Source organism: Palaemon carinicauda, chromosome 21 (genome assembly GCF_036898095.1).
Source record: "Palaemon carinicauda isolate YSFRI2023 chromosome 21, ASM3689809v2, whole genome shotgun sequence".
NCBI classification, from domain to species: domain Eukaryota; kingdom Metazoa; phylum Arthropoda; class Malacostraca; order Decapoda; family Palaemonidae; genus Palaemon; species Palaemon carinicauda.
The window spans coordinates 56,084,892-56,098,296 of record NC_090745.1 but is presented as its reverse complement, the minus strand read 5'-3'; the positions used below and the strand labels follow the sequence as shown (position 1 = coordinate 56,098,296).

General features: G+C 40.9%; 1 protein-coding gene across 1 annotated transcript; it reads left to right on the top strand.

The window, feature by feature from the left end:
• The first annotated feature begins 3,504 nt into the window (after positions 1-3,504).
• On the top strand, positions 3,505-5,382 carry LOC137614912 (uncharacterized). Its single transcript, XM_068344566.1, has 2 exons — positions 3,505-4,056; positions 4,219-5,382. Exons 1-2 carry the CDS (start codon positions 3,505-3,507, stop codon positions 5,380-5,382), a joined length of 1,716 nt encoding a protein of 571 aa, XP_068200667.1.
• The last annotated feature ends 8,023 nt before the right edge of the window (positions 5,383-13,405 follow it).

The window sequence follows — 13,405 nt, the reverse complement described above, 5'->3', positions numbered from 1 at the left end:
AGTAAGTGAGAGAGGGAGTGTCTCCCTGGTAGGTAGGGAGGGTGAAGTGAGAACGTTTGTAAGTGGCATGAATCCACGGAGATTGTAAGTGCGTTGGTGTGGGGAACGGGGACGGGATAGTCTCTCGTACTTACGAAACGAGCGTTGTACAGAGCCAAGCCCCTCCCTCTTGTTCCCCTAAGGTGGTAGCCCACATGTGGAAGTGTGAAAAGTGATTTAATTGATGTAAGAGGGCAGGTTGCCTTCTGATGAAAATGCATGATTATATTCTGTGTATGAATACATTTTTTCTCTGTTGTATATATATATATATATATATATATATATATATATATATATATATATATATATATATATATATATATATATATATATATGCTGAAAGTGAATATTTTAGGCCCATTGCCTAATTGCGTTTCCAATTTTTCATAATTATATTCTGTATGTGAATGCGTTTTTTCCTTCATTTCGTATATATGTATATGATAACTGATTTCTAGGCCCATTGCCTAAATTGCCTTTACATTTACATGATTGCGTTTACTATTTGGGTACAAATTTTTTAGTGTTCTTTGTATACCTGTGAACTAATTGCCCCGGGGTAACATTGTTGTTTATGGACATTGTGTATGCTGTTAGAGTCGTTGCGGAGCGCTACGCAACGAGCCGAACAGAGTTAAGGAGTGATTAGTCCCCCCCCCGAGTCCAGTCTTGCCTAATTTACTGACGTTTTGATGCCCCTTATTTCGGGTGTGGAGGATGTCGGGAATTTTCGAACTGGCCGTTCGAAAGTCCCGCCATTTGACATCAGAATGTTTCGTCAAATGAGGGAAGGCTGGGGGATCTCGCGGGGGAATGACTGAGGTTTGATACACGACTTTATTGGGACTTAAATCTTAACCACCTGGTGGGGAAGGAGCGAGTGTTATGGAAATTGTCTGTTTATAATATATCAATGATGAATCTAACGTAAAATTGAGGCAACATGACAAAAATGTCTTATGTATGTGTTTATTGTCAATGACTTTCCAAGTCATTGGATATGGACAAATTCTGGTCCTCAGCCGAAGCCTTAAGCCTTCCCTTGTATTTAAAGAAAAGCCTTAACTGTTTTACGATCCTGTAGTAAATAAAAAGGCATTGTCAAACCCCTTGCAAATAAATAAACTAAGATTTCCCTCCACTTTGCTAAGGAAACTTTAGTTAACGCGGGAAAACGAAGGTTTCTTCGAAGCTGCCGACCCTCACTCGGCCTCTTTGCTTCATCGTCCCCCCTAAAGATAAGTCATTTATTAAATTGTTCTCTTCTCTCTACCTCGTGTACCAGGTTGGTTGTAGTATAAGTTTGTGTGCAAGACATATAGTTTTTATATCGCAGTTTAATGTAGAGATCCTTGTGATTGGGGATCTGAATCCTGAGTTAAATAAGAATAGGGATATTTGGTGTGTGATTCGTTGTGTATTGAATTCGAATTGTCACTATTTTCAGTTTTCAAATGAGTCCGGTGTGGACTTTGTGCTTGAGGAGCACGTGTTACATTACCAGGTTAGCCTTGTTTTCCATTAAGTCTTGTGAATGCTTGAGAATTTTGTTTGTCTCGTATCAGAGTTTATCTTTATAATAAAATTGTAAATTTTGTCGCCGTGTTTTAATTAACTCCTGGAAGGTTTTGGGAATCTCGCCTCTTCAAGGCCCTGCGATCCGCCCAGTACATCGGGCAGATTTAATAAACTGGTGAAAATCACAACAGGTATTAAGAGTAATGTTGCACAGTATTGCATTGGTAGAAAATGTTTCAACATAGTTTAAAAGTGTACTAGCGTATGTCATGAAGGATTTAATCGTTAATTAATTGTCCTAAAGTTAGGATGTCATTCTTCTCACTTTTGTATTACAGTAGGATTCAATCTTTCATAGTGATGCTCATTTGTTATTTTTGTATTGTTGTGTACGAGTTTTGTTTACATATTCTCACTCGAGTAGGACGTTGTTACTGTAGAGCAGAGATGTAGACCAGAGCATGATTAAACGTATTTTAATAAGAAATATCTGATTATATCGCATCCAACCTAGAAGAAAAGTTGGCGAAGATGCTGGAATAAAAGATTCATTCTCATCTAACTACTGTATTATAATTCCAGGTATGCTTGAGTGCAATAATTAACTTTGATAATCAACACCATATCCAACATTGGTGAAGATGCTGAGATAAAAGATTCATTCTCATCTAACTACTATATCATTATTCTAGGTATGTTTGCCTAACCTAAATGTCGGGAGTTTCAAACTGATTATTCAAAACCCCCGACATTTAACTCCACGAACGTTGCGTTAAATTAGGGTAAGACTGGAAGATCTTGCAGGCATTTCTATGAAGGAGTGCTGTCCAATACGTGACGGTATTGTGGCGTAAATTTCAACCACCTGGTGGGGAAGGAGCGGGTGTCAGAGAAACGAAGTTTTTGTTATTTACAAATTACTAAAATTATATTGTATTGTTTTACCACGGCAAAAATATCGATGTATATGTTTAGAGCCAAGGACTCTCTAGTTTGTTGGATTCTGGCAAATTATGGCCTTCAGCCGAAGTATTAGTTTACCCTTTGATCTGACGTAAGACTTTGACTGTTTCTCTGTCTTGTGATCGATAAAGAAATTCTATCAAACCCCTTATTGAATAAATAACGTAAGAGTTCCCGTGCATCTCACAAGGACAATTTAGTTAGCACGGGAGACAGTAGTTTTCCTCGGAGCTGTCCTGAACAACGCTCGTTCATTCCTGCCTAAAGATCCAACCAAGTAAGTGCCACTATGTGTTAGTCTCTCCACCTCCGGCTCCTATCTACCGCGATACCAGGTCGGTTCCTTTGTGAGTGTGTATATGTACAATTGTATCGCTCTGTAAATTTGTCATCCCTGGGATTGGGGATTTGTTTTATGCCTCAAATAATGCCTGTAGGCATTAGCATGTGATTTACCCTAGATACTTTATTAGATTCTCGAAACTTCGTCTTATTTAGTCCAACGTGGACTGTGTTTCATGAGCACATGTTGCAAACCCCCTAAGGGTGACAGATCTAACTTTCAATTTGCCTGAATTGTTATTGTGTGTGTTTTTTCTTTATCAAATGATTATTTTGTAATAAACTTAAAATTGTGATCATATTTTATTGAATCCTGAATAGTTTTGGAAAGCAAACCTCTTCAAGGTCTTGTCATCGGCCCATTCCATCGCGCCTAGAATCATTAATTTCAATAAATTGGAGAAAAATTCACGACATTTGGTCCTTTGAACCGGAAAGGAAAATCAGTAAGATATGATCTTTAGGGTAGCCCTAATAGGAGAGAGAGGGAGAGACTGAACTAAAGCCCTCAGTGTCCCGATGTGCGACTGACCCCATGTGCCTTTAGTTTTTGCGCCCCCATCTTCGTAATGTAAACAAAATTCTGTTCTTTCCTAGTTTGCCAACCCCCCCCCCCGAAGTAGAGTTAGGTCAGTCAAAATGGCGGTGGCCATGATCATACACATCAAGGCATCAATGGGCCTCATAGTGGACTTACTAGTTAAAACGCACCGTGCGTTAGTTGAAACCTACTCTGAATCCGTGCACCAGAATCTGGTCATGCAAATGCGAGAGCAGGAAGGACAGCTAAGAGAGCTGTATAAGAGACAATCTGTCAAGCTAGAACCTGGTTTAGATGTCCGAATCAGGCACACGTTAGGAGAAGCTATGCGAGCTTCTACGCTTCTGTATAATCGAATTGATAGAGTGAATGTCACTCCCACAGGGAATGTTTCCCTCCCCAAATTGAAACCGCTGCCTCTCCCCACATTTGAAGGGGAAGTACAAGAATATGCTTCGTATCGAGAGCTCTTCACGATACATGTGGATCGAAGAGCAGACTTGGATGATGTATCCAAATTCACGTATCTGTTGGGGACTTTAGGCAGGGATCCGCTTAGGATCGTAAAATCCCTAAGTGTAACCGCCGCGAACTATAGGATAGCGTTGGATCTCTTAGACAAAAAATATGGTAATGTCAATCAGACACTCGTAATTCTGTATAGAAAGTTTGCTAATATCTTTGTACCCTCATTAGATCCTGTAGAGCTGAAAAGGTTTCGTTTTGAATTAACAATCATAATCGAGCAGATCAAGAGGCTAAGTAGTAACGATATAGGCCATGGTATGGTCATGAGCCTCATTAATCAAAAGTTGTCAGAAGGGAAGCTCTACAGGAAAGTAGGTGAACATTTGAGAAAGTGTGACTATACACTAGATGAATTCTTCGACGCAATCGATTTCATTATTCGAATGCTCGAGGACGATGCCTTGCAACGAGGAGATAAACTTGAACCTGACAAGAGAGTAGACGTCAGTGTAAGAGCGAAGTCGAAACCAGTTCAGAATAATTCTTGTCCCTTTTGTAATGAACGGCACCCGCCTCACGGAAGCCGCCAGGTAACTGACGTGGCTGCCAGACGTCACATTTTGCTGAAAAGGAGCCTGTGTTTCAATTGCACTAGTTCTGGTCATCAAAGTGATAAGTGTCCCGTCCCTAACTCTTGTAAGAATTATAGTAGTAACCACAACACAGCCATTTTTGATAATTATAATCCGGGAAGACGATCGCAATCAGTTCCCTCCACTTCAGCCCCAAGTAATAGTAGTAGTCAGTCTACAACATCCCGCCCTGTAGTAAATGCGACGCCTCGACAGCATGAAACGGCACCCCGTCCATCTAAAGATAAAGTGGAACCCAAACAGTGCAAAAGTGCAAAGATCACACAGATGTCCGACGTAGACCTCTCATGTACAATCTTGCCAACGGCTATGGCCGAAATCAATCATAAGCAAGGTAGTAAGCGAGTCCGCTTATTTCTCGATACGAGCAACCAAAAAAGCTTCATCTCTGCGAAAACTGCGAGGCAATTAGGTCTACCGGTGGTAGGAAGGGTAGCGTTGAACATAGCTCCGTTCGGCTCCGCAGAAATAAGCGGACAATATGATGTCGTAAGCTGTAGGGTAGAGATAGGAAGAAGAGTAGTACGAATGAAGCTGGTGGCACACGAGAACATTGACGTCCTAATACATAACGCTGGTTATGTACAAGTTAGACAGCATCTGTTAAGTAAGGGAGTCACGTGGGCCGATCCAGGGAATAACTCCGATGAGTTGAAAAATGTCCACATTTTAGTATGGGCCGATTATTTTAGCTACTTCATCATAGGCATCGAGAAATTTGATGGGATAAGTCTCTTTCGGACCCATAATGGCATGTCGCCATATGGGAAAGTGCCGCAGTGGCTGTTAGAAGGCAAAAAGATCGAACATGTTAAAACGCACAGAGTCTGTAGAATTGCGAGTGAACCAAACTAGTTTGACGTAGATGAGTGGTGGCGTTTGGACCGCGTTGGCATCGCCCCATCAGAGCAATATACTGTTCGCAAAGCGGAAGCCATGCAAAAGGTATCGCAAATTGTCGTAAAAAAGCCTGAGGGATATCAGGTTAGCCTACCATTCGGGTCGGATGCTAGGCCAGATACGAACTATCGAAAAGCTGTAGCGCAGTTAGAATCATTGCAAACTAAATTCAGGAAGGACAGGGAATATTTTGATCAGTATCAGGAAGAGATAAATATGTATCTAGAAGCAGGCTTTATATTAGAAGTAAAGGAACCCAAGATTGAAGGGTATTATATGCCACATTTTGGAATTAAGAAAGACAGCCGCACGACCCCCATCAGAATCGTGTTTAATGCCTCAGCAAAATCTAAAGGTCATAAATCGTTGAATGAGGGCATCTTACCTGGGCCCAATCTAGTAGAATTAGCATATACTGTAATTTGCTTATAAGGTTCAGATTGAACGAATATGCCATGCTAGGCGACATCAGCAAGGCCTTCGACCGTGTCTTGTTAGATCCCCGTGATGCCAAATACACACCTTCGCCTTCAGAGTCGTGGTGTTCGGCATCACGGCAAGTCCGTTTTTGTTGCAACAAGTTCTGAATTGTCATTTCGAAAGGGAAGGTAGGCCAGATTTGGCAAAGTCCTTTTACGTAGATAATTATCTTAGTACTTTCGAGGATGTAGAGAGCATGAGGCAGGAGCATGAATATGTCAACAAGATCTTAAAAAGGGCTGATATGCCTTTAGAAGGGTGGGCGTCCAATAACTTAGCCTTCGATAGCGAGAAGCACTGGAGTGAGCCGGTGAATGTGAACGTACTTGGGCTGCGATGGGCCCGAGACGTGGACCAATTGTGTGTGAAAGAGAGTAAGAGAATCAGTGAATTGGGGGAGGGATGGGTACCTACGAAGTGTAGGGTACTTTCCATGTTGGTCTCCATTTATGATCCTCTAGGCTTGATAAGCCCATTATTTGTTCGAGGAAAGCTTTTCCTCCAACAACTATGGGAGGATAACGTAGGTTGGGATGACGTGTTAAGGAGAGAGAAAGCTAGAGAAGTGAGTGAGTTGTTGTGTGAATTGAAAGCGGTAAGCAACATTGCATTTCCAAGAGTGGTAGGCAAGAAAACTTTAGAGCTCCATGTATTCACCGATGCCTGCAGCAAGGTATACGATGCAGTAGCATATACTAGGGACAATTGCAATCAAGTAAGCCTACTCACTAGTAAAATGAGGATCACTCCAACAAGTTGACAATCCCCAAGCTAGAACTATTAGCATTGTTGTTAGGCTGCAGATTAGCCAAGACACTTAAAGGGCTAATAGAGCTACGAGAGATAGTCATGTGGACCGACAGTAAGGTCACGTTGGCATGGGTAGCATCTCCCGGTGCCAAGGACAATAAAAATGTCTTCATATCTAACAGAGTGGGGAGATTATTTTTCTTCATCCGGTTTGCGATTTCAGTCTCAGCTATGTCCCAAGCAAACAGAATCCTGCCGATGTCCTGTCCAGAGGAGCAACAACGCAACAATTGCTACAAAACCCTCTTTGGCAGAATGGTCCAGAGTTCCTGAGGACCACGGGAGAGCCTATTCCTTACAAAGAGGACGATCCAACCAATGAAAGAACCGTAGTGGCGGCGGTGCAAGAAATGAGGGAAGAAATAAGACCTGTTCCACCAGGAGAGATATGGGAAATTCTACAGAGGGAAGTAGAGTTCCAATTCTTATTGAGAGTTACTAGGTTAATCATAAGATTTGCTAAATTAAAACGGCACCCGTTCAGTATTGTTGTCCAATTAGAGCAAAAATATTATTTGCCTACAGTCTATGCTTACTTGGTGGGTGGAGTCAGACCCCCATGAAGTTACTAATTTTGTCAGACAATTAAATCTAGTGTTAGATAATAAGTTGATTTGCACTAGGGGACGAGTGTCCCAAGTAGAGGAAATGAAACATTTGATTCTTTTGCCAGCCAAGGGACACTTAGTTAGGGCTTATCTAAGATATTTGCATTGTTTGCATTTACATTGTGGTGTGAACACACTAATGGGTATCTTTCGACAGAAATGCTGGTCGCCGGGCCTACGTTCCATTGCGAGGCAGATTGTGCGGCAGTGTCCAGAATGCGTGCTAGCCTTCCAGCCCCTGTTGAGACAGCCACCACCACCCCCCCCTACCGAAGGAAAGGATCAACCTAAAAAGCCTTTTACCGCTGTCGGAGTGGACTACACAGCAGCCATACAGACTGAAATGCGGCCGGGCTACATACTGATCGTGACTTGCATGGCCAGCAGGCCGCGTACCTCGATTTCTGCCCCTCCCTGGAAGCGGAGGAATTTGTCTTAGCCTTGCGTCGTTTTTGTGCTACCCACGGTGCCCCGTCTTTCATCACATCCAATAATCATCAAACGTTCAAGACTGCCAGCAACCTCCTTCAGGGACTTTATGAAGAGGATAAGGTCCAGCAGTTCCTGAGGAAAACCAGAATCAAATGGCGTTTTCAGACGCCCCGTGCACCTGGGAAAGGTGGGTTTTTCGAGCGCCTAATCGGAGTGACAAAATGTACCCTCCAGATAGCCCTCGGGAGGAAGTACCTGCTGGACGCCCACGTACTAACATTAGTGAAGGAGGCCGAGGCGGTGGTTAATAACAGGCCTCTAATGTACAGCGGCGACAAGTGCGAGGATGAGGTCCTCACCCCCTCCCATTTAGTGAGAGGAAGCATGATCAACCTTATGGCACCGACCTTGCCAGACGACCACCTCAATGCGACCTTCACCTTCCGGAGGCTCCGTGACCGTTATTTGAAGCTGAGAGACTCTTTGAAAGCCTTCTGAGAGAGGTGGAGAAAAGAGTATTTGAGTGCCCTGAGGGCCAGACACGACTCTCTATCTGGGGAACCTTCCAGCTGCACCCCGGAGACGTCGTGCTGGTCACGCAAGACAAAAAAAAAAAGGGCTACGTGGCCCCTTGGACGTGTTGTGGAGACATATCCTGACGACGACGGAGTCGTGCGTTCAGCCAAGGTGTTGTTCGAGGATGTCGAGTCCCTGCGAGCTGTCAGCCACCTTGTTCCCCTGGAGATTGCTCCCTCTGATGACGATGATGGTGTTGGAGAAGACGATGGTGCGCACAGTTTGCCAGCAGGACTGCCAGGAACCGTTGGGATGTCTGGGGACAACCAGGTGACGGTTCAGGCTACGACATCTCGACAACAAGCCACAGAGGTCTTAGGTAGTGGCGAAAATAGTGATAACAATACGGTAAGTGAGAATAGTGAAAGTGACGTAGAATTAGAGACGTCAGGCGGACAAGGACGTTCCGCATGCCCATTGAGAAAGGTTGCTGCGAAGCAGCGAGAGTTGATGGAACAATTAGTTGAGAATGAAGATATATAAGTCATAGCTGCAAACAATAAAAGAAAACGGGAGTATCCCTCCTTCTGGTAGATAAGGAGGGTGGAAAGAAGTAAGTGTAGGTGAGTTTGAATCCACAGAGGTTGGAAGTGCGTCGGGTATGGAGAACGGGAATGGGAAGGCCTCTCTCGTATATACAGGTCTAGCGTTGTACAGAACCAGCCCCCCCCCTTTTTTTTCCCCTAGAGTAATTGCCAATTCCATTGATTGATTAAGGGCAGATTGCCTTATGATTATATATATATATATATATATATATATGTATATATATATATATGTATATATATATATATATATATATGCGATTATTCAATTTATGATTGTGCTGGTATACATTGCTTATTGCTTATTTGAGATATTATTGCAGGCCCATTGCCTACAGTGACCCCTCGCTACTTCGCGGTTCGACCATCGCGGATACACCACTTCGCGGATTTTATTCATAATGCAGGTATATACATATATCGCGGATTTTCCGGAAATTTCGAAAATACCGCGATGTGACCGATGGTGCGAGATTGGAGAAAGTAAGGAAAATTGAATCACGATTGATTTTCAATATAAATGAAACTTTGAGGAGCAGCAAAGATATCATTTGTTAGAGATATAGAAAGAGGTAAGGAATGGGAGGTAGTGAAAAGTAGCCCACAGAGAGAGAGAGAGAGAGAGAGAGAGAGAGAGAGAGAGAGAGAGAGAGAGAGAGAGAGAGAGAGAGAGAGAGAGAGAGAGAGTGTTGTTGTTTTAAATGTAATAAACAAATAAATTGATAGGTTATAACACATTGGTGCTTATGTAATATCAACTGTATAGACGGTTTGAATAAGTTAAGAAATGGTATAAACGATACTTTGTTAGTGTATTCGTACGCTCTCAAGAGTGGCAGCTAGACGTCAGCTGATCTGATCACAGCCAAAAGTAATACAAAAAGAAGTCAACAATACTCGATTTTTAAAACACACCCGAAACTTACAAACAAAAGTACACGCTTTCTTAATGTACAATTAACTATTTAAAGAGTAGCAATTTTCTAGAATAAAATGACGTTCCCCAAAAAATAATGGTTTGCTGATGAAATCGGATGCCGTATTTATAGCTACGATTGAAATGGATGTAGACTAGGCATAATTTTTTCGTTTCGTATTTAATTGACACTAAGAAAACTAATTTTAGTTTCTTCATCTATATGTAAGTATTGTATAACACGAGAGAGAGAGAGAGAGAGAGAGAGAGAGAGAGAGAGAGAGTGGGTGTGTGTGTGTTGTTTTAAATGTAATAAGAGAGAGAGAGAGAGAGAGAGAGAGAGAGAGAGAGAGAGAGAGAGAGAGAGAGAGAGAGTGGGTGTGTGTGTGTGTTGTTTTAAATGTAATAAGAGAGAGAGAGAGAGAGAGAGAGAGAGAGAGAGAGAGAGAGAGAGAGAGAGAGAGAGAGAGAGAGTTGTTTTAAATGTAATAAACAAAAAAATTTGATAGGTTAAAACACATTGGTGCTTATGTAATATCAACTGTATAGACGGTTTGAATAAGTTAAGAAATGGTATAAACGATACTTGGTTAGTGTATTCGTAGGCTCTCAAGAGCGTCAGCTAGACGTCAGCTGATCTGATCACAGCCAAAAGTAAAACAAAAAGAAGTCAACAATACTCGATTTTTAAAACACACCCGAAACTTAAAAACAAAAGTACACGCTTTCTTAATGTGCAATTAACTATTTAAAGAGTAGCAATTTTCTAGAATAAAATGATGTTTCCCAAAGAATAGTGGTTTGCTGATGAAATCGATGCCGCATTTTTAGCAACGATTGAAATGGATGTAAACTCAGCATAATTTTTTCGTTTCGTATTTAATTGACACTAAGAAAACTAATTTCAGTTTCTTCATCTATATGTAAGTATTGTATAACACGAAGAGAGAGAGAGAGAGAGAGAGAGAGAGAGAGAGAGAGAGAGAGAGAGAGAGAGAGAGAGAGAGAGAGAGAGAATCAGCTGTTGTAATCGAATGCCGTGTTTTTGTTTCGTGAGAATTTAATCGCCACGACTAACAACAACATACTGTACTGAACTTTACAGTATCATAGATTACTGTAATATGATAAAGTAAAATATTTGTAATAACCTGTTTTATATGAAATGGGGCTATTTTTTTTCTTTTTCTTTTTTTTTTAAATTTACATTTACGTACGAAAAGTTAGTGGCATTCTAATGTATCTAAGTAGAGTAAAATATTACTTTGATGATACTACTCGAGCTTTGATTGTGGAAAGTCTGGTCTTGAGTGTAATAAACTACTGTATTAAGATATGGGGGTCAACTAATGATATGCACATGGAAAAAGCTCAAAAAATCCAAAACTTTGCAGGTAGAGTAGCCGTTATTGGGGTGAAAAAAACACGATCACATCACCCCAACCCTCCAGCAATTAAAGTGGATAAAGTTAAAAGAAAAGTGTATATACGATGTTTGTGTTTTTGTTTTTAAAAGTTTGAGAAAAGAATATCCCAACTGGCTATACACATTTCCTACAGTTGGTAATTGTAGGAATGCATTAACCAGACAGAATGAAAATCTATATGTAGACACCTATCGAACGGAGTTGGGTTCACGCTCAATGGCAATAAGGGGCCCAGCTTGCTGGAACAAACTACCTCTGGAAATAAGAAAATGTATAAATGTTAGTTCTGATTTATTCGAAAAGAAACTTAAGCAATATTTTTTAAATTTTACTTGAATGTATATATATCCTAGATTTTTACAATCCAATTATTGTGAATTTTATGTAAATAATTTATATTGTTATGTAACAGAATAACCATTTTGTAATGGAATAAAGGTTTTTGACTTTTTGACTTTGACTCTCTCTCTCTCTCTCGTAAATTGTTTTCCTGCTTTGTTATGTATGTATGATTTTATATAGATACGGTAAATAATATTTGAAATAACATATTTTCTAAAAGCTTTTACTGTAATATCATTATTTATCACTTTCATCATGCGCGTTAAATGCCTTCGTTTGTTTATTACGATGCGATTGAATATGGAGCGTACTTTATGACGCCGCCCATAAAGAAAAACATTTCATTTGGAAGTCCTAAGAAAAATTAAGTAAAACATTGGTAATAACAAAATCAACATACTGTATAATCAATATAATCGATGTAAAAACTAACTTATACACAGATGTGTACACTAAATGCGTTTGTTTCTTCATTATGATCAGAGATAAACGTAAACAAAACATTGGTTGCCATTTTTTATCGTGCTTTTTGGCGTGTTTAGGAAACGCATGATATAAAATCGCCTTTAATATTTGTGCCTGTTTTAGTTTAGGGTACTGTAGTACATGCATTAAGTGTTCTGTACATCAAAGGGTAGTTTGTTAACAGTACTACGTACAAGGGAAGGTTTTAAAAGTCTGAATATACATGTTAAATAAATACGTATATATGGTGTCACTACTTTGCGGATTTTCACCTATCGCGGTCGGGTCTGGAACCTATCTACCGCGATAAACGAGGGCTCACTGTATTGCCTTTCTATTGATTGATTCATGTATGTATTATATGTTGTACATTTTACCTGCACTGCCATTCTGTGTGTACACTTGTAAGAGTTGATTGCCCCGGGGTAATATTTCTATTGATGTATATTGTGTGTGTACTCCGTTAGAGTCGTTGTGGAGCGATACGCAACGAGCCTAACCGAGTCTTGGAGTGGTTACTCCTCCCCCAATTCTGGTATTGCCTAATTGTCCGACGTTTTACCGCCCCTTTATTTCGGGTGTGGAGGATGTTGGGAGTTTCGAACTGATCATTCAAAATCCCCGACATTTAACTCCACGAACGTTGCGTTAAATTAGGGTAACACTGGAAGATCTCGCGGGTGTTTCTATGAAGGAGTGCTGTACAATACGTGACGGTATTGTGGCGTAAATTTCAACCACCTGGTGGGGAAGGAGCGGTGTCAGAGAAACAAAGTTTTTGTTATTTACAAATTACGAAAATTATATTGTATTGTTTTACCACGGCAAAAATATCGATGTATATGTTTAGAGCCAAGGACTCTCTAGTTTGTTGGATTCTGGCAAATTATGGCCTTCAGCCAAAGTATCAAGTTTACCCTTTGATCTGACGTAAGACTTTGACTGTTTCTCTGTCTTGTGGTCGATAAAGAAACTCTATCAAACCCCTTATTAAATAAATAACATAAGAGTTCCCGCGCATCTCACAAGGACACTTTAGTTAGCACGGGAGACAGTAGTTTTCCTCGGAGCTGTCCTGAACAACGCTCGTTCATTTCTGCCTAAAGATCCAACCAAGTAAGTGCCACTATGTGTTAGTCTCTCCACCTCCGGCTCCTATCTACCGCGATACCAGGTCGGTTCCTTTGTGAGTGTGTATATGTACATTTGTATCGCTCTGTAAATTTGTCATCCCTGGGATTGGGGATTTGTTTTATGCCTCAAATAATGCCTGTAGGCATTGGTATGTGATTTACCCTAGATACTTTATTAGATTCTCGAAACTTCGTCTTATTTAGTCCAACGTGGACTCTGTTTCATGAACACATGTTGCAAACC